This window comes from Rhinichthys klamathensis, unplaced genomic scaffold (genome assembly GCF_029890125.1).
Source record: "Rhinichthys klamathensis goyatoka isolate OS25496 unplaced genomic scaffold, OSU_Roscu_1.1 h1tg000076l_1, whole genome shotgun sequence".
NCBI classification, from domain to species: Eukaryota; Metazoa; Chordata; class Actinopteri; order Cypriniformes; family Leuciscidae; genus Rhinichthys; species Rhinichthys klamathensis.
This window is the reverse complement of record NW_026606618.1, coordinates 5,042,718-5,064,171: the sequence shown is the minus strand read 5'-3', so window position 1 is coordinate 5,064,171 and position 21,454 is coordinate 5,042,718. Positions and strand designations below refer to the sequence as shown.

The 21,454-nt window shown below is 44.4% G+C and overlaps 2 protein-coding genes across 2 annotated transcripts in view; both read right to left on the bottom strand.

Annotated features, from left to right (window-relative positions):
• LOC130085399 (interferon-induced GTP-binding protein Mx2-like) overlaps positions 1 to 10,905 on the bottom strand; it is a 115,512-nt gene extending 104,607 nt beyond the window's left edge. The window contains exons 1-5 of the mRNA XM_056251148.1: positions 10,758 to 10,905; positions 9,594 to 9,748; positions 9,373 to 9,511; positions 9,077 to 9,275; positions 6,261 to 6,339 (exon numbers count right to left, since the gene is read on the bottom strand). Coding sequence (XP_056107123.1) covers positions 6,261 to 6,339; positions 9,077 to 9,275; positions 9,373 to 9,511; positions 9,594 to 9,748; positions 10,758 to 10,905 — 720 coding nt within the window. The remainder of the gene's footprint in view (positions 1 to 6,260; positions 6,340 to 9,076; positions 9,276 to 9,372; positions 9,512 to 9,593; positions 9,749 to 10,757) is intronic.
• Positions 1 to 21,454, bottom strand: part of mxg (myxovirus (influenza virus) resistance G) — a 305,424-nt gene that overhangs the window by 103,397 nt on the left and 180,573 nt on the right. The gene's annotated exons all lie outside the window — the stretch shown is intronic.

Sequence of the window (21,454 nt, the reverse complement as noted above, 5' to 3'; positions counted from 1 at the left end):
ATGTATCAGCATTACGTGAGCTGGCTAGACTTTGTGATTTTGGGGCTTTGGAGGATGGACTTATAGTTGACCAGTTAAGAGAAAACGTCATGTAACCAACTGAGGGAGAGACTTTTACTAGAGCCAGACTCCACGACACTAGCGGATGCTTTAGTAATTGGAAAGCAGTTGGAAACGGCCCTAATGGAGGCGCGCAAGTTTGGCCGCGCTGCGCACGAGCCTGTGACATCATCACCACCGTCAGTTCAGCACACAGAGACTGCAGATGCGGCTGACTGGGTGAGTGACCATTTGGATGTACAGAGAGTGGACAGGGGGCCCAGGGAGAGTGGGCACAAGAGCTGTAGCAACTGTGGCTCCCCTAAACATGCAACCAGAGATCAGTCATGCCCTGCCCAGGGGAAACGTTGTCGTAACTGCAACAAGTTGAACCATTTTGCGCTGCTTCCCCTGCTTGCCATGATACTGCGGCTGTCCCCATAAACACTGTACAGACCTCACAGCCTTCGTTCAAGCTCTGCACATGCCGTGTGGGCACAGCTCTCATTCCACTCCTCGTGGACACAGGGGCGAAAGTGTCAATTCTAAACAAATGCACATATGATCGCTTTTTCAGTCGCGTGCCTCTGGAAGCAGCGGCTAAACCCCTGTTAGGCTACGGCCATTCTCCCATCTTCACTCTGGGTGTGGCCCGCCTGCCCGTCAGGTATGATCAACAATGTGCGCCTGCCACCAAGTTCTGCATCACCCGGAAGGGAGCTAACATTATGGGCCTAGACTTGTTCCTTGCCCTGGGTTTTAGTGTGAGTGATGCTAGGGGCCTGCATGTCCTGCAAGTTGCCACCTCATGGGCTGACCGCTACCCATAACTGTTCAACGGGTGGGGCCGCATGACTGGTTTTGTACACCAGCCCACTGTAAACCCGTCAGTCCGCCCTGTAATCCAGCCCCTACGGCGCATTCCCCTTGCCCTCCGTGACGCGGTGGAGGCCGAACTGCATCGCCTTGTGGAGGCGGACGTCATAGAGCCTGTCGACGCCTCGCCATGGGCGTCTAACCTGGTGATAGCCAAGAAAAGGGGGGGTCGGACTGCGGCTCTGTGTCGACCTCACAGATGTCAACAAAGCCATCATCCCTGATAAGTATCCCCTACCTACGGCTGAGGAGCTCACTAGCCATTTCCACGGCTCCACTGTTTTCAGTAAGATGGACGAAACGGCTACCTCCAGGTCCCTCTGGCACCGGCCAGCATGGATCTTACGGCGTTTGTCACGCACATGGGGGCTTTCCGGTTTAAACCTATGGCATTTGGACTTTCATCAGCCCCGAGCTGTTTTCAGAAGATAATGTCACTCATATTGGCTGGTATCCAGGGTGTCTCCATCTACCTGGATGACGTGGTGGTGCATGCGCCCTCCACCGCACTGCATGACGATCGCCTGGAGCAGGTCTTTCAGCGTTTCGAACAGCATGGGGTCAAACTGAACTCTGAGAAATGCATTTTCGGGGTTGAGGAGGTCGAGTTCCTGGGCTTCAGGCTCTTGAAGGAGGGCATCGCCCCAATAATGTCCCACACAAGGCCATTCTGTCCCTGCCAGACCCGCATTCACCATCCCAGCTGTCTTCCTTCCTGGGGATGGCCGCTTACTACCTCAGATTCATGCCACACTACTCTGACTCAACGGCCCCCCTCCGCCAGCTTCTCAGGAAGGATGTTCCGTGGGACTGGACCCCGGCCTGCCACGAAGCCGTGTGCATCATCAAACGGCAGCTCACGACCCCACCCACACTGTCCCATTTTAGCCTGACCGCGGCCACTATGGAAAGATTGAATAAAACTCTTAAAAATGGAATCTGAGCTTGTCTGGAGGAAGGGAAAACCTTCAGCAACGCACTCGACCAAACTCTCCTGACCATCTGGGCATCCAAACATTCCACCACTGGAGTGTCACCTGCATTGCTCATGATTGGGCGCGAACTAAAGCAACCACTGGACTCTTTGAGAGCTGAGCCAGCCCCTACACGTGGAAGCCCAGGGCTCCAGAAAGCCAGAGCTCAGGTGAAAGGTTCGCAGGCTCGGATGAAAGCGATGTTTGATGTCTCGCACAGAGTGCAAAACCCCTCACTTTCTGCAGGGGTTTGGGTCAGGATCAAACACCTCCACCGCCAAAATAAGCTGCAGTCATACTGGTCAGAGCCCTTGCGGGTGACTAAGCAGTTGGGTCCTGCCACTTACAGACTGGAGAATGGGACTCGTTGGCACTCAAACAACCTGCACAGAGTTGCAGCCCCCACAGCACCTGTATCACCTCCGTCCCCAGCAGTGGCTCTAGGTTGGCAGCCCAGGCCAAGAGCTAACCGGTTGGGGGGTAATCCACCAGCTCCGCCCGACGCAGCATCACGGCCAGCACGCCCTCAGAGAATGAGGGTCCCGCCCGTCTGGCATGGGGACTATGTGACAGGGTGATTGTGACACTGGGGAATGGGGGCTGAATGTTATGTTTCAGTTTCCAGGGGGGGGGGGGAGTTATGTCTGAAAACGTTCAGTATTGTTTCCTGTTGGACTCTGTATTGTTATGCACTGCGAGTGACAGGTTACGGTGCCTTTAAGGCTTACGGCAGTTATTTACGTCAAGGGTCAACAAATGTAATGTTTGCGTCAGTTCAGTAAAACGCAACATGAACGGAGCTACACGGTGTGGTTATTGAGTCTTTCACAAACACAACATTTAGTTGCCATAGAGTGAAAGGTTATCATTTGCACGTGTTTTGTCTTGCTAGTTTATACATTCAATAGATAAACCATTCCAGTGCTGTAAAGCCTGGAACACACCAAGCCGACAGTCGGCTGTCGGCCAGTTTTTGTGCCTCGGCCGACTAAGTTTTCTCAGTGTGTTCCGCACCGTCGGCTGAAATTGGATTTTCCCATAGGCTTTTGGATTATTGCTAAAAACAAACTCAGTGATGCCAGATGTAAAAAGCTAAAGGTAGGCTGTAAACGAACACACCAAGGTCCCACAAATTCAACGTCACCATCACTAAGCTTTCAGTTTTTATCTAAAAACATTTTCCCCAAATGTTTGAGTTAGAATAGTTTGTAAGAGCACAATAGGGGCTTTCGCACTGGGTAGTTCTACTAGCCAACAGGGTGGTTCCCTGAGAACTATCCAAGTGCGAAAGCCCCTATTGTGCTCTTACAAACTATTCTAAGTACGGAAGTCTGAAGTGACGTAAGCCACGCTTATTGTTGTGACTTTTATTTTGACTTCGCGGCAGACCTCTATTTTGACAGCGCTGAGAACGCCAGCCAGAGCCTGTGCACACAGTGCTCACATTCTCCGTGTTCATTCGTTTACAATCTGTTTAACAGTCCTGTCTAAAACGATATTATATAGATCTATTATGCATAGAAATTAGACAGTATATGAAAAGGTAGCATATGCCGTGTAGTTTTAATGTCCAGTGTTGCTAGCTGAGCAGAAATACGTAATCATGCTTCGCGGTAAGAAATTTTGTCTGACTTGAGACAGCACTGACGCCACATGACTGTGACGTATGCTGTCAAAAAGTACAGTGAGAGCACATATTTCAGACACATACTGTATATTACCAATACCTTTGTACCATATATTATATATTACATTTGTACATAAACTTTGTCCAAACACAGTACATTTATACACATTGTCAATATAAATATAAAGAACATGAATCATTAGGCTAAATCTTACTAACCACGTTTGCTAAATGGGGTAAGCACACTAACCTTCTAATTTCAGATGTGTTCTGAGTAAAAGATTTGTTATACACAGATTCAGACAGTGACGTCTCGTGAGTTCAGTGTTGGACAGATCAGTTGTTTTAGCCATTCATTCATTCAAAATTGATTGGTTCAAAGGAGTCATTAGGTCGCGAATCGGACATTAGCGGACGTGGATTCTTTATGTGCTAATCCCAGCTGTTAGGACATCGCAAAGGTTTCTTTTCAGTCGGTCATGTTAGCTGCTACTGACCGACGAATAGAAATCTCGCTAGAGAGGCCAATCTACTTCGAGTGAAACTAAAACGAGCCAATGAACATTGGCATGCGATAATTGCATCAGCTGCTCTGCCTCGCAGTGCGGGTTTATAAGAAGCAGCAGGTGCATACATCTACAACTTTTCGCTTCGTAATGGAGAGCCGTTCGTTTGTTCCTATCTCCGATCTGTAAGCAGTGTTCTCTAAAAGATCCAGTTCTTCAAGGAAGAAGCTTTCTCTGATCGAGTCTTCTTGTTTGTGTGTGTGCACCTTCAGTGAGCGCTAAAAGGCTGTTCTTAAAGCTGGTGATGTTGCACTTTTTCAGAGCGCTAAAAAGCTGTTATTACAGCTGGTAAGAGCTGCGCCTTCAATGAGAGGGAATGCACACTACAGGCTGCACATTCCCTGTCAGTGTTACCGCAATCTTTTCCTGTGTGCTTCAGCATCAAGAGAGCGAGTCTCCTATAAGAGCTTACATTGGTTTGAGTTGAGTCTTTCTAAAAATGACATTCCACCCGTGTGTTTCTGTTTGCATTGGCCTCCATCAAGAGCTGCTCCTGACAAGCTGGATGACCTTCCAAATGTTGTACTGCCCGGTCTCCGCCCAGTTCATATGTGTATTCTCCACGTTACCTCCCTTCGGGCAGAATGTGGCTTCCACAGCGTCCCTTACTTCCATGTACAGGGAATAGGGGTGTAACGGTACATGTATTCGTATTGAACCGTTTCGGTTTGAGGCTTCCGGTTCGGTACGCATACAAACCGAACGATTCCTTGGACCATTTTTCTTGCCGACAAAATTCGCGCTGGCGCGATCACCACAACGTTGCGCAACATCAAATGGCAAACGTAATGAAAGCGGAACGAAAATGCGCTACTCATTATATTGTGCTTCACGGATCGTTTGACCAGCAACATCTGTGCAGCGCGAGCCGATCTTGATCAAGCGACACTGTTACAACACAGCGCTAAGAGATCCAGTAAAGAAAACATTTGAATTCGCCACTGAAGTAATAACATCGCTGCGAGATCTAGTGAGAAGCATTCACATTTCTCCGTTATTAACCGTAGATCTCTATTAGATCAAACAGCGCTGATGTGGAAACCAGGAGAAACATTGTGCCGTGAATGAACTAGTAATACTTTACGTCCACAGACCAGCAACATTCACCATGGATTTAATATAGTAGGCTAACACTAACTGTAACCAGTTTGGCTGGAATAGTGAACTGCTTTCAAGTACTTCACACATCTTTTTCCAGCTCTTCAAAACTCAAATAATATATAAATAAATGTATATATATTTACATGTTATTTTTAATGTGATGACCAAAACATTATTTTTGTTCATCCTTCAAAGATGACCCCCATTTATAAACCTGAAAGTTTCAAGATGTAGGAAAACTCAGTTATTTAAAAATATTTTTTCTTTTAACAAATAAGAAATTTCTCTGGCATTTCTTTCTTTTTGCTGTATCGAAAACGTACCGAACCGTGACTTTAAAACCGAGGTACGTACCGAACCGTGATTTTTGTGTACCGTTACACCCCTAACAGGGAACGCTTTCCCAGTGGTCCTGTAAGAACAGCAGTGACTTCCCTGGCCTAAGCCCTGTCCCTCCCCGCCTTAAATTGCGGGGGGATCTGGAGGCTTTGTCTAGGCACTGGAAGGTGGCAGCACTAGATGGCGTTTTAATTGGCATCCCAATCAGTCGACACGTCGACTACGTCGACCGTGAGCGACTGAGAGGGAATGTCTCGGTTACATATGTAACCTTCGTTCCCTGAAGGAGGGAACGGAGACATAGTCCCGTCGCCACTATTGCTGGACCACCGCTGACTCCGAGTTACACTCGGCTCCTCGGGGAAAAACAACTAGTGCGTGCATCCACTTCCGTATTTATACCCGCGCCGCGAGGGCGGAGTGTGTGATGCATTTCACACACGCCAATGTGCATTGGCTCGTTTTAACAGTACTCGAAGATGACAGGCTCTCTAAGCGAGATCCCAATAAGTCGACACGTCGACTACGTTGAACGTCAGACATGTTATTCAGACTCGCTATTGGCTGCTGCAGGAGTCAACCACACAATTAGCAGCTATTAGTCAAACGAACACTTTCAAATATGTTGGCAGCAACAAGAATAAATGAATAAATAATAAAAAATATTGCTGTGAATGCCATTACCTCTTTCAAAACAGTGAATTGCTATTTCAAAATCCCTGACCATTAGGAACTTACTTTGATATGATCAACGAGATGCTGAGTCAGTTTGATGGCAAGACATTCCATAGTCGCTTTATCTTCATTCAACAGGCGTCTGTATAAAAATAAAAGCCACTTTTTGTAAGGTGGTATACTGTATAGCTTGATAACCTTTTTTTATCATAAGATGATTTGGTCAAAGTAAACAATACTACAAACTGAAATTATTAAAAGTAATTTTAAGGAATGAGCTAACTGATCAGAAATGCTACTGTAATGTGTGTTGCGTTTTGGAATATTGTCCAACTCATTAATGGGACTGATTGGGGAATGAGGAACACAGGGCAGGAGCTGTGTATTCAAAGATGGGGGTGGGAAAAGACTTAAAAAGAGCGCAAAAGACAATTGATTCGGGCTCAGTTATGGTTAAATTGGAGGAAACAGGACGGCAGTACTTGCAATTGTTGGGAGGGGTTGTTGTTCGTGGTCGGTTAGGTCGTGATAGCGTTGTCACCATCACTGAGCGGAGTTTTGCCGCTGTTGTGGACAAGCACCGTAAACAAGGCTTTATACACTGTACGCCACATCCGCACGAGAGTGAACATGGGCGCGGCAAAAATGACATCATAGCGGTGTGTGCGGTTTGTGCGCGTTGAGTGCCCTATGTGAGTGCCCGAGACCCCATTTCAATTTGCGTTGTGCATTGCATTTTTTTTTTTACTTTTCGCACAGCTCCGCTTCCGAAAGTGCATGACTTTGAGCCTATTCTGGCTGAGAAGGTACATCTGTACCGGCATCAGCACCCAGTTTGCACTTGTCCAAATTAATTGCTGACATTTACAAAATGAGCCTACAATAGCCGAAATAAGACTTTTTAAAGAAAATAAAGGTCCATGTTCAATAAACTTTTTTGATGAAATTAAATGTTTAATGAAGCATTTTATTCTAATGTCACAAGTAATAATCTCAAGGGATTTTACACAATTCTTTAGCGTGGGTTTGGTGAAGTGTAGTAAACTACAGTGGCCCAGTAGTGCACAACAGGGACTAAAAAGCAAACATAAGTTCACAACACAACAAAAACAAGCCACAACACAACGGAAACAAGTCACAACACAACAAAAGCAAGCCGCAACACAACGGAAATGCTCCCGACCACTAGTTAACTCCAGGAGCACGGTCCCTTGCCACTGTTCTATAGAGTAAAATCTTACAAAGATATCAACATCACTATTAGTTTTAACAGTATGTAACCATTGTATATCGACATGAAATATTAATTCAAAATCACCTACGTGCATTACAGCTCTAGAATGCTTTGATGCGCTACCACAGCACATTATGCCTAGCGGTGCGGATCCACTTGCCCGTGCGACACTTCTGTCGCGCCGCACTCCACTTTATTCCTATGGGTGACATCAAGCAACTTTAACGCGCCCGCAAAGCATTCCGGGAAGGCGGCGCTGCATTTGGAAATGGCAAATGCTGGCCGACAGAGATATGTCTATGCTGGCCGATGCCCATCTTTATTCAAATGGATCCGTTGAACGTGACGCGACTATCCAATAGAAGTAGAGCACATGGAGACGGGGGGAAGTCTCTCGAGGGTCCTTTGTTCTAGACTGCCCGCTGGCTCAAAACCACGCCCATAGCGGTAAACTTGAGGAACGCCCATCAACGTACAAATGAGGAGAGGCATCGCAACACCACGCTTCGGCTTCAGTCGTGTCCATACCGAAAAGTGGATCCATACCGTAACGGTGCGTGTCCACTGGCACGGAGCGAGCGGAGCAGAGCGAGCGTTTTCAATTAATTCCTATGAAAGTCGAGCTTCACGCTCGCACAGTGCATTCTGGGATTGACAGCGGACCAGAGAAAGCGTACAGAGCGGCCGAAGAGGTTGGGCAGTTCTCGAATATACAATTAGCAAGCGGAAAACGCGGTCGGCTCTGCAACCAATCGCTGTGAGGTTTGGGTTTTGACGTCTGTCTTTAGAGTTTCAAAATATGTAGATTGTGCTTCGTTTTTTTTTACGAATTATAGGCTTTGCAGTTGTTATGTTAAATATTTTATTTTGGATGTGTTCATTGTGATTATATTGGCTGGGTTTATAAAAGTTTATAAAATTGAAAGGATATCTTTGCTTGGTGCATTTGGAAACCAACCTTGTCTATTTCTAAGTGTAATCGCGTGTATCTCTGATGATTATACTGTCCGTTGAAAAAAACTTAGATTAAACACACTCGCAACCGACACACCCCAAAGCGGAGGTGTTATAGAGTTGCCAGTGGTACTGAGCGGAGTTTTGGCGTAAGGGCGTCGAGTAGAGTTGAAGTCAGGTTAAATTTATGGTAATGAGCTATGACGCAGTTAGGCGGCAACAAATTGGAATGTAGAAGTCCTCCGCTTGAGAGGATTCCAGAGAACGCAGTCCTGTAAACTTTGGTTCTGACCACATTAGTTCCCAAGCATAATGGAGGAGAGGTTTGACAAGATTTGACAAGAAGGCGCGCAATACTATAGGCAACATTTTCGCGCTAGAACGCTTGTTTTTCAGTGGGAATGTAATTCATTTGATCAAAACAACACCGATTTGACCAATAGCCTGCACACAAATTAATGTTAATGTTAATTTTTAAAACCAAGGCTACCACACGTCTCCTATAAACTGCATGTTGAAATTAGACTAGGACTTAACCATGAACACAAAAGCCACATTAGCAAACATGTAGCGGTTGTTTGGGGTCAGCCTGATCTAAACAGTGCAAATCAAGTCCCATAGACACATACATTTTAGAGATCAAAATGTTAAATTATGGTTAAAAGGCTAAATATTCTTTTCAGACTGTAACCTGAAATGGTCATGGTTTTGGAAGAAATCTCTCTCAATTTCTGTTGCCTTCTCCAGAGGAATTTTATCATCGATCTGCTGTTGTCCTCTACACTTCACCATGATGTAACCTTTGCGGAGTGGAATCACTTTGTTATGGACAATGTCCAGTATGTTCTTCTCTGTTCCCCTGTCTATGAGATCTGGCTTGGTCAAAATGGCTGTGAAAAAGGAAAAAAATTGTAAAATTTGCATTTGTTGGCAGAAGTGCTTTAAGATATTTGTTGAGAAGTGTTGAGCAGATCATCTGCAAATTACCGACAGTTCTTTTGCCCTCAGGATCTACTTTTTGTGCCATTTTTAAAGCGTCTGTTGTTGCAATGTCAATGTTACAAGGGACCACCACCATGTTTATAGTCTCTTGCTTCTCAATAAATTTCATGATCAGACATTTGATCTACAAGACATAAAGACAACTAAAAAACGAAGGTACTGAATGTGGCGTGCAAGACAATAATAAATCAGATTATACTGCCCACCTTGTATTCAATATCATCCGGTTGTCCTTTAACTGGGACTCTGGCAATTCCAGGTAGATCGATCAGTGTGAGGTCACACACATCTGGAGACATTACCTCTAAAGTGATAAGGTCATCACATATTCCTACCCCTTCTCCTGCCAGCTCATTCTGAGCTGTAGAAAAAGCATTCCGCATAATTACATGTGTTTCTCAACTTGAATGCATTGGTCAGGTTAAATACAGAGCACTCCTGCATGGTTGTGCAAGGCTAAAAGTTGTACAATACAGCAGTCTACAGTAGCGTCAACCCACTGTAACAGAGAAGCATGCTACAATTACAAAAGACTATCCCCAGTGTCCAACTTGGAACCATTTGACAAGATTGTCCCAAATGTTGACAACACCCTCACTACATGATTTTTGCTTGGATTTTTCCATTACATAGATTTTGAGTCGACATCACTTTGGAGTTGACAACAGAGCCGCAACCCACAACCTATATAAAAACTTTTGATTATGTTTGCTTGTGTGAAAGGGATCCCTTGCCTGGACTGCAATATCAACCGAGTCCCCTTGAGACATATAAATATATAAAGCCTGGGAAAGGTTCACTTTTCACAGATTCACAAAGATTGCGCTCCCGCATGTCATGTGATGTGATATTGTGTATTGTTTCAAAACTGTTGCTTTAAATCTCAGTGACGTGAAGCACGAGGTGGTGTGTTGCAGGTTGTTAATAAACGCGGTGTTCATCAGAAGCAACTTCCTATTTACGGTCATTTTACATGGTGTCAGAAGTGACGGATAATGGCGAAGTTTAATCCAACAACATGTTTTTCCAACAACATCATTGTAATGTTGTAAAATTTAAATAAGACAACAAAAACCCGGCAAAAGAGCAGAAGCGTTAATCAGAGCGTTGTGCGAGCTGTCCGAGCACTGTGAGTTCGACGTCATGAGAGAAGAAATGCTGCGCATGCAAGTTTTGAGTGATAGCTAAATTGTAGTAAAAGTTTGTATTGGAAACTTTAAATTTTCCTTCATCCTCTTCTGCCCGCACCACACCGTGACAGAAGATTGGACCACCCTAAAATGGACGATGGGGTAAGAATAATCGTCCTGGCTCAGGAGAGCCAAAACCTTTTTTGCGTTTACCCTAGGCTTTTGCCGCCTTGCTGTCACCAGCGCCCTTGACGACGAGAGCCTGTGCACCTTGTTCCGGATCGGGGCCACATTTAATCATCCTATAGACCTCCCAGACACCACCGGACTGGACTGGAGGGCAACTGTCATCCGGTGTCTGGAGAGTGTCGTGCCTCAATCCGTACATGGCCAGCCCCAAGGGATCTTCACGTCACGCCTGACCAGCCTGATCCTGATCTTCACGTCATGTCTGACCAGCCTGATCTTCACGTCAGTCATGCCTGACCAGCCTGAACTTCACGTCAGTCCTGACGAGCCGGGCGTTCTCCTGAACTACCGCTACCGTCCTGGAGTCTTCAGTCCAGGTGACACAGGTGCCATGGGTATTAATTTTGTTTTGCCTATATGTTTTTTTGACTCCCAAAGTGAGATAAATTAACAGCGAGTTTTCACTTATGGGAACTATCCTTTTAACCCTCTGGGCTTCTTCGTTTAGGGGTTACACTTAGCTTCCTTTCGGTTAAAAAAGACCGAAGCCTTAAAATCTTTAAAAAAGAGAGAGCAACTACGCGCGACTGCAGAATCCGACACGTGCGCCTTGCGGTCGCGAGAGTTTTTTGACACACGTCAGCATGACATCAGAGCAAGGCGGACCGCACTCGGACACATTTCTAACCAGCATGCGTCTCGCGGTGATCACCGGTGATCGGTTCTGCGCAGATTTTGCTCATCTCAAACAAGCCTATTGCTCCATTGGGCTGTGATTATGGGGCGTGTTTAACCGAACCAGGAAAAAAATGCCTGTGCACTCAATTGGATCGACAAATGCCTTGATCACGGTTCTCTGTTCCTCTTTTAAAATGAATGCACTGTCTACATCTTCTATAACAGACGCGATTGCTAAATCTACATATCTAAATTCTCCAGCGGCAGCCATTCTTTGTTGTAACAAATTCAACCCAAGCGCTCTTTGGTGACGTGGATGATACGTTACTGTTGATCATCTGTCCATCATCGTATAAAGCGCGCCCTGACAATTTGATTGGTCCGAAGGGGCTAAGTTCGGCTGGCATCCATGCTAGCGTTGACGTGCAGACAAATCTACAAATAAGTGGACTCCACCCACCGTTTCCTCAAGCCAACCAGATAATGGCTACATTTAGCTGACCAATCGTTGCGCGTTCTCACTACTACCAATCACCTTAGGCTTTACACTCGGGGCGGTCTTGCCCTGAAATAACTTTGCTCTGCATTGGCTCAAATAGGAAGGGTAAATGATCATGTTGGAGTTGGAGCTTATCGAGGTGGAAAAACAGTTCATTTTAGTAAAATTACTAAAACTAAAAGGCAGAAACGAGAGAAGAACACGCCGGAAATGCGTAAGAGGAAATGCGATGATACCAAGCCGACCAATCACAGATCTTGCGGTCCGCGTCGTCGTGACGTGTATGGTACACGTCTATGCGTATGCTACGGCGTACCTATTATATAAAGTATAAATTGGCCTTAAAAATTTGGATTTGGCCTTAAAAATTTGGATTTCGTTATAGTTGGACCATTAGATTGTGTATCAAACCAAGACACATTTTTATGAGCCTTTGAAAATGGCAGAGAAACAGCGTGTACATCTCTTTTATAGGAAATGTAGCTTCGCGTAAGTTCTGCCGGGAAGACTCAATCATTACGTCACTGTCTATCTTCTCTTATCCAATCGTACTCTAATTACTCGTGGTATAAAAGATCGAAACTTACACGTTTGAGTTTGCAGATGCTGACGCTTCCATTCACCTCCATCCTCCCCTCCACCACCAAGATGTCCCTTCTCCTCCACCCACCCCAACACCACCACCAGGATGGCCCCGTCCCATAGGGGGGTCGGCTGCGCCACTGCCTTCGTCTTCAGGCAGGATATGCAGATTCCGTACCCTCGGAATGCGAAATACGGACGGGGCCTACGCCAAAGAACCTCATATCATATTATGCTTGCTGAGTGTTAATGTTCACTGGTAACGGCATTATTCTCCCGAGTCTTTCTGGTAGAACAATGCGTCATGGAAGCGTCACGTTATTCATGATAGAACAGAAAAGCATCAATAAGTTGCTGACTAATGAATATAGATTCAACGTCGTGATAAATACGCAAGTTTGTGTAATATACTGTAGGTGTAATTACTGTCACAACAGCCATCAGCTTTTCCCACTTCTTCAGTCAAGTTTTAAATATGTAGCAGGTCCGTGGATCTAAATGATATAGAGCATTAAATATGTTAAATAGTATTTTAAACATTAAATACCTGTACTACGATTTCTTTTGTTTGTAGAGAAGAGGTGGGTTCTATGAACCAAGAGGTTGGTAGTAGCGAGAACGTGCTACGATTGGTCAGCTCAATGTGGCCGTTATCTGATTGGCTTCAGGAAACGGTGGGTGGAGTCCACTTATTTGTGGATTTGTCTGCACGTCGACCCTAGAAGTGTTTCAAAATGCACAGATGCATGAGGGGATTTAAATGCACAAGAAGCAATTCACAAATGCGTGCAGCGATTTACAAATGCACAAAGCTCATTTTATTTATTTGTGAATTTGATACATTTTTGTGAATCTCTTTACATTTGTTTGTGAATCTCAATCTATTTATTTGGAATAATGCAACAATCCTAACCCCATAGAATAAGTCTTGCCTTCAAAATAAAAGAGCCTATCAACGATTGGTAAAGTCATCGCATCACTGCAGCTGTTGTTAGAAGCTCCGGTTGCTCTGGAAACAGTCAGTGCGCATGTGCATTGGCTGCTCCAGCCTGAAAAACAAGCTTTTTAACTCTATTTGTGCATAAGAAACCACATTTATGATACAGTTGTTGCCCGATTTCTTTGGTCATTTCAAATATGAAATTTAATCTTAAGCTTGGTGAACTGCTTTGGAGAATTTAATGGTTGTCCGTTCAAAAAGTTGAGAGCTGCATGACTGAAACGGCTGCCAGTAGTTACAACATTAAATCACAGCATGCCACAGGAAATGTGTTCAAAAGCATCCACTACAAATACTTCCTTAAAGTTAAACGAACTTAAAGTTCATATACATTTTTTTACTTCTGGATAATGATTTTATATAATTTCAGTGCTTAACTCCTTTAATAAGAGTGGCATATTTAATCTAAATGTGGAAATGGAAAACTGAGTTTAAAATTATTCTTCCTTACTTCGCTCCATCAATAAAAGAGTGTGTGTGTACTGTCTAGAGTCCGCAAATATTTATGCCTAGTTTATTTTTCTTTATAAATTCCTATGTGTGTAGAAAATTGCATCTGCACATTTCTATGCCTATGTAAGACTTGAGAAATTAGGGCAGTCTGGTTGCGGAGCAACCACTCCCTGAGAGGACAAAGGACCTTGCTGGAAATCAACATTTGAACTCTGTCTTGTGAAGTTAGCATCACCATTTGAGACGAAAAGTCTCACCTCAGAATACATCTCTATCTCTCCCCCCACTCCTTCTCCCTCACGCTGAGATCACCTGAAATTCAACTGAGAATCTATATAGTTTAATGTGAATAATTATCCTACAGTATTACAGATATCATTTGAAATGTCTCAGTGCGACTGTACAAAGGTCTCATTCTCAAAGAAGTAAACCAAAAGGTAATAAGGTATTTAAGAGTTTAGAAATAATCCACATACAGGAGGGTGTGTCTTCCAGGCATATGGTCTCATGTTCTCAGTAGGTGTAAATCAACTTTTACCCCCAGTAAGTCTGGGACGGTGATTAATGTGAATTCCCACTGTGAACTCATGTTTACATTTGAAATGAGGTTTCTGCCTTCGTCTGTCTGTATAATGAAATGCGACTATAGAGCTTGGCGCGTTTTCTGTAACCCAGATTAGCCCGTGATGCGAAGTGTACGCAAAACACTTCGCATCTTTTTATAATGTCATGGTATTGCATCTTCTCTCTTTATTCTAGAGCATTTGATGTTTGTATCTATTATCTTTGAACTGATTATGCAACTGGCGTGATTCATTTACCGGACATAATAAATTGTAAACATTTGGTTTTATTCTAATCAATTTCAATTTATTAATGGATAGCCCCTTGAGATGCAACATCTCATTTTCAAGAGGGTCCAAAACATATAAACATAAAACAACACCAACAACACCCCCAAAAAAAAAAAAAAAACTAAGCAGCTCACACCATTACCATAAACCTAAGACACATCATAGCTCTGACATAACTGTCTCAAAAAACACATCACATTTACTCATTGTGCAAATGGAATCATAATGCAGGAAATCAGTAAACAAAAAGATGCCACATAAGAACCTGGGTTAAATCAACAGGAGATAAATCAATTAGAGTCTGGACAATTTCATAAAACAAAAGACAATTACAAGCATTACTATGCAGTCCAACATCAATAGCATGCACACACAGTGTTTAGATATTGGAATAAAGTTAACTTGAATCTACGAAAAGATAAGATGGACCTCAGGAAAAGAGGAAGATTATTCCAATCACTAGTAGCTTTGTAGTGAAAAGATTTTTGACCAGTGGCTGAAACGATTCCTGGTACGGTAAAGACAAGAGATTGCATATCTCTAAAAGGATACAAAGAACTACGTGGAACCAAGAGTTCTCTCAGATATGGAGGACATTCGAAGTAGGCACATTTGAAAATAAAAAGAAACCAATGAAAGTCTCTTCTTGATTTCAGCTGAAGCCAATTCAATGATGCATACATTAAGCAATGATGTGTTTTAAAAGGACATCTCAAAACAAATCTACATAAAGAATTAAAAACAACATTAAGTGGCTTAAGAGCAGCATCACTAGTGTTCATATAGATAATATCAGCGTAGTCGATAATGGGCAATATCAACTGGGCAATTAACCTTTTCCTAACTTCAAATGTAAAGCAATTGACAGATCTATAAAGTGTACTGAGACAGCCATATATTCTCTTTGTGATATAGTCAATGTGAGGTTTAAAGGTAAGCTCGGAATCCATCCACAACCCAAGATACTTTAATATGTCAGATTTCACCATAGAAGACCCATTAGCAAAATACAGTTTTAAGTTAAGTGCACATGGACTTCTATGCCTCGTCCCAAACAACATACAACAGGACTTGTCCATATTCAACACTAGATTGTTCCTGTGAAGCCATTTTTGAATCATAATAAAGTCATCTTGTAACCTATTCTGGATCTGGTGAATATCAGAGTCTGCAGTATAGATCACTGTATCATCAGCATAAAGATGAATCTTACTCATGGAGCAGGTGTGTGATAAATCATTGATAAAGATCGAGAACAAAAAGGGTCCTAAAGTAGAACCTTGAGGAACACCCTTATCAACCAATAAGTAATCAGACAATGAACCTTTAAAAGCAACACACTGCCTTCTATTTTGAAGATAAGAGTTAAACCATAATAAAGCACTTTGATTCAGACCTATTGCATAAAGCTTGTCAAGAAGAATGTAATGATCCACCATCTCAAAGGCCTTTGAAAGATCAATAAAAATAGCACCAGTTAGCTGTCCCATATCACAGGCAGAAAAAATATCATTGGTGAACTTTAATAAAGCTGTGGTGGTAGAAAAATTAGGCCTAAAGCCATGAAATGCATATTATTCTGAATAATGAATTTTGATAATTGATTAAAAATAATTTCCTCAAATAATTTGGCAATGGAACATATAATATAAATAGGACGGTAATTATTCATAATAGAAGCATCACCAATGCTTCTATAATCGACTCGGATATAAGTTTTATAAGCACAAATGCTCGCCTTGCTCTGTTCTGTGATGCGCGTTCGTGACGTCACGTAATACGCAATTACGTTGAAAAGGTCTCACAGAACAGAGTCATCACAGAACATGATTTCCATTACACGAGAGTAGATGTTAAACCTCATGCTGATTTGTACTCGGCTTTCGCCAAGATAAGCACAAACTAAGACGTAGCTTAACAGTAACCTATGCTTCTCTCTCTCCATCTCTCCATCCATTTACGCTTCTTTCCATATGGTGATGTGAATCTTCTTCTGTCCAGAGTTAACGGCTGCAGTGTACTTGGCGCGTCAGTACACACAACGGCTGCAACTACAGTGTGGTCTCCCCAGTGGACCAGCACGACAACCGCCTGGATTGAGCCGAGTAGGGGACATCTCTAGGGTCTTTAAGTGGGCACCTTCCATCCTCAGTGTTTCGTCGACTAGCCCACGACACATCAAGAGGGCTCGACAGTGACTCTGCGTCCCAGAGTCACCCCACTCCGTCCCCCACTCAACTCAGCCCAGCTTACTGACCTTTACATCCCTCCTGCTGCTGAGGTTGCTCCTTCCTCGTAGTTCACGTGTGACCTAACCGCAATCTCACAATCTCTCCGCAACCCAACCATACGCGCCAACCCGTTTGACCAAGGCTGTCGAGCCCCACTGGTGCGTTAATGCAGGTGGCCTGTACACAGCCAGCCAGAATCTTTCCGTCTCAACCACAGCCATTTGCTGCTCCTCTCTGCTGCTTCAGATAAGTTCTTTACTGTGCGACGCAACTCTTGGCCACTGAATCTGACGTCTCTGAGGAACCGGGTTGTAGAGTGTGCCACAAATTCTCGACAACCCACTTCCACTGGATAAACCTGGACTCTCCATCCTCGCTGTTCTACTTCAGTGGCCAGATGAGCATGCCGCAGTTTCTTCCTCTCATATGCCTCATCTACAGCATCCTCCCATGGCACTGTTAACTCTATCATTTGAACAATGCGTGCTGATCCAGACCACAAAACAATATCTGGTCGGAGGTTAGTGGTGGCAATCTCAGGTGGAAAAATAAGCCGTTGATCAAGATCAGCCAGCATTTTCCAGTCCCTAGCAGCTTCCAGTTGTCCTGGGCGAGAATTGGTTTTAACACCTTTTCTTGGTGGTTGCTCGCCTGGGCGGAGGAATATGTGGAATATGTCTTCTGTGTGTAATGTTTTGCTAGAACAGGTGGCAACTTATTGGTCATGTTGCGCTTGCCTTCCAATGCTAAAGCCAAACATCGCAGTACTTGGTCATGGCGCCAAGTAAACCAACCTTGGCTAAGAGCCACCTTACATCCTGTCAAAATGTGCCTTAATGTGGCAGGTGATGAACACAAAGGACAAGAGGGATCCTCTCCTACCCAGAGGTTTAGGTTCTGTGGTGATGGGAGAACATCATTATGTTGACCTGATAAGGAAACTGATCCTACTCTCTTCCATTGACCAAAGGTCTTGCCAGCCCATCTTGCGTTGTTCCACAGTCTCCCATCTCATCCACTCTCCCTGATTGGCCTGGGAAATGCCCTTTATACACCTCATCCTCTCCTCCTGCGTTCGCACCTCGTTGACTACCAGCTTCCTCCTTTGAGCTGGGCCTGCCTTGTGCCATTTAGGAGGAGCTAAACTTAGTCCAAAACCCCCTCTTCCATGCTGTACCTGTCCCACGATATCACCAATTTGAAGGGCAGCCTTTGCCTCAACCACCGATTTCTTTGCTGACCACTTCCTACCAGTTTTTAACACAGGTGCTGCGTCCCTTACACATTTGTCGCGTGACTCTACTAAGGTCATTTCCAGTCTGACCTTGGCGCACTTAAACTCCTCGGTTAAAGCAGAGACTGGCAGCTGCAATATTCCTTTACTATAAAGTCCCACTCTGCTGAGGCAGCGTGGAACTCCCAACCATTTCCTGATGTATGAACTTATTAACGCTTCCAGCTTATCCACTATTGTCAAAGAAACCTCGTACACAGTCAGTGGCCACAGCAACCTCGGCAGTAGACCAAACTGAAAGCACCAGAGTTTTAGTTTGCCTGGTAGAGCACAGCTGTTTATGCTCTTCAACCCTTCCACTGCTTGTTGTCTAACTTCTCCCACTCGAACTGTGTCCTTTAGATCCCCATCGTACCATCTCCCAAGACTCTTCACTGGCTTCTCAGAAACTGTTGGTATTGCCTCACCATTAATGAAGAATGTTTTATCTACTACCTTTCCTTTAACTATCGAGATGCTCCTAGATTTAGAGGGCTTAAATTACATTCTTGCCCATTCAATATTATCGGTTAACTTACCCAATAACCGATTAGTGCAGGCTACTGTTGTAGTCATGGTTGTCATGTCATCCATGTATGCTCTGATTGGTGGTAGTCGCAACCCAGAAGCCAAGCGCTCTCCTCCTGCTACCCATCTCGATGCCCTAATGATTACTTCCATTGCCATGGTAAAAGCCAGTGGAGAAATGGTGCAACCTGCCATTACTCCAACCTCTAAGCATTGCCATGTAGTGCTGAATTCTGGAGTTGAGAAACTAAATTGCAAATCTCCAAAATAGGCTTTCACTAAATTTGTTATTGACATTGGTACTCTGAAAAAATCAAATGCTGCCCAAAGAAGCTCATGCGGCACTGAACCATATGCATTAGCCAAATCCAGGAATGTCACATGGAGCTCCTTCCTCTCCTTTTTAGCTGATTGAATTCGTTGCCAGATAACACTGATGTGTTCTAAGCATCCTGAGAAGCCTGGAATGCCCGCTTTTTGAACTGAAGTGTCAATGAAGCCATTCTTTAATAGGTAGGTGGACAATCTCTGAGCAATAATGCTGAAGAAAATCTTACCTTCAACGTTTAATAGCGAGATAGGACGAAACTGACTGATGCTTGTAGCATCTTTTTCTTTAGGTATAAAGACTCCACCTGCTCTCCGCCATGCTCTAGGTACAACCTGTTTTTCCCATGCCACTTTAATCAATTTCCACAGAATTCGTAGAACTCCTGAAGCACTCTTGTACACTCTGTAAGGAACTCCATTAGGCCCTGGAGATGATGAAGCCCTTGCCTTTCTCACAGCCTGCTCTACCTCTTTCCACTTAGGTGCACAGACCTCCATTTGGTATTCTGGTGGATTGATAGGTGGGATGTCTGATGGAATTGACATAGGCTCATGCCTTTTTGCATCTGTATGCGTTTCCTCCAAATATCTCTCTAGCTCAACCCTAGATGCTTTTAAGATGCCATTCTTCTCACTGGTGAATAACTTCTTTACGAATTTGAATGGGTCTTTATAGAAATTAGCCCTTGCACGTTCCTTCTTTTTGTAGCGTTTCCGTAGGCACTCAGCTCTGCGTAATGTTGCCAGCTTATCTTTTATGGCCCTTTGTAAGAGATTGAGTCCCTCCTTCTGACTTTGTTCTGCTCTTTTCCATTGCTTCCTCAGCTGTCTCCTTTCTCTAACTAAGCCTTCAATTTTCTGCTGCCGTCTAGACATTCCAGGAGTAGTTTGTACTTTTTCCTTCCTTTTTTCGACACCAAACCTCTCACTTCCATATGCGTAAATGATGTCCTCAAATTTATCCAGCTTCTTTTCAACTGTACCAGTTAATCTTTCCAATGCGAAGCATAGATCTGTGTTTACCGTGTCCCATGCAGTTTTCTCACAAGCTCTTGGCCATCTAACTCCAGGCCTATGCCCGTTGAGGTTCTTTTCTCTCTTATGCTGGTTAGTCTGACCGGGTTCACAAGTATCAATATGTTCATGACCAACTGTGCAAACCCTCCTCTCCTCTATGACAGGGGTGCTGATATCCTGCGAGCTGTGGTTTGCTTCCTGTCGCTGGATTTCATTCGACTGACTTGACTGACTTCGTAAGAAGTACTGATCAATGCGAGCCCCTTGTCCCTTCTCCCTCAAGCATTTCATTTTCCCTTGATGAATCTTCAAACCCCTGACCGTTGTCGCCTTGCTCCAGCCACAGACACAAGCTTGGAGTTCAATGACTTTACTAACTGCAGATCTTGAACTAGTCTTACTCTCCATACTCACATCCGTTTCCATTCCTAAGTTGTTAACCATGTTGTCCAACATTGAGTCATCTTCCGCCCCCGCTCTCACAGACTCTAGGGGTATTTTTCTCTTTAATTTCTCAGAAGCCTTGGGCGGGTGTCTCCAGCATCCTGTAAACACGGAGCTGGATACTGCCGACAAGGGTAGCTAACCCTTACCAGCCCCATTGGGGTCTCTTTCCTCCTGTCAGCTGTCTCTCCAGGCTGTCACAAGGTCTTTCCCTTGTTGCCAGCAGCACTATTCACCGCAGTCACTGGACGTATCCAGATCTTCAGGATTTCCATTACACGAGAGTAGATGTTAAACCTCATGCTGATTTGTACTCGGCTTTCGCCAAGATAAGCACAAACGAAGACGTAGCTTTACAGTAACCTATGCTTCTCTCTCTCCATCTCTCCATCCATTTACGCTTCTTTCCATATGGTAATGTGAATCTCCTTCTGTCCAGAGTTAACGGCTGCAGTATACTTGGCGCGTCAGTACACACAATGGCTGCAACTACAGTGTGGTCTCCCCAGTGGACCAGCACGACAACCGTCTGGATTGAGCCGAGTAGGGGACATCTCTAGGGTCTTTAAGTGGGCACCTTCCGTCCTCAGTGTTTCGTCGACTAGCCCACGACACCTCAAGAGGGCTCGACAGTGACTCTGGCGTCCCAGAGTCACCCCCCTCCATCCCCCACTCAACTCAGCCCAGCTTACTGACCTTTACATCCCTCCTGATGCTGAGGTTGCTCCTTCCTCGTAGTTCACGTGGGACCTAACCACAATCTCACAATCTCTCCCCAACCCAACCATACGCGCCAACCTGTTTGACCAAGGCTGTCGAGCCCCACTGGTGTGTTAATGCAGTTTCAGTGGCAACGGTT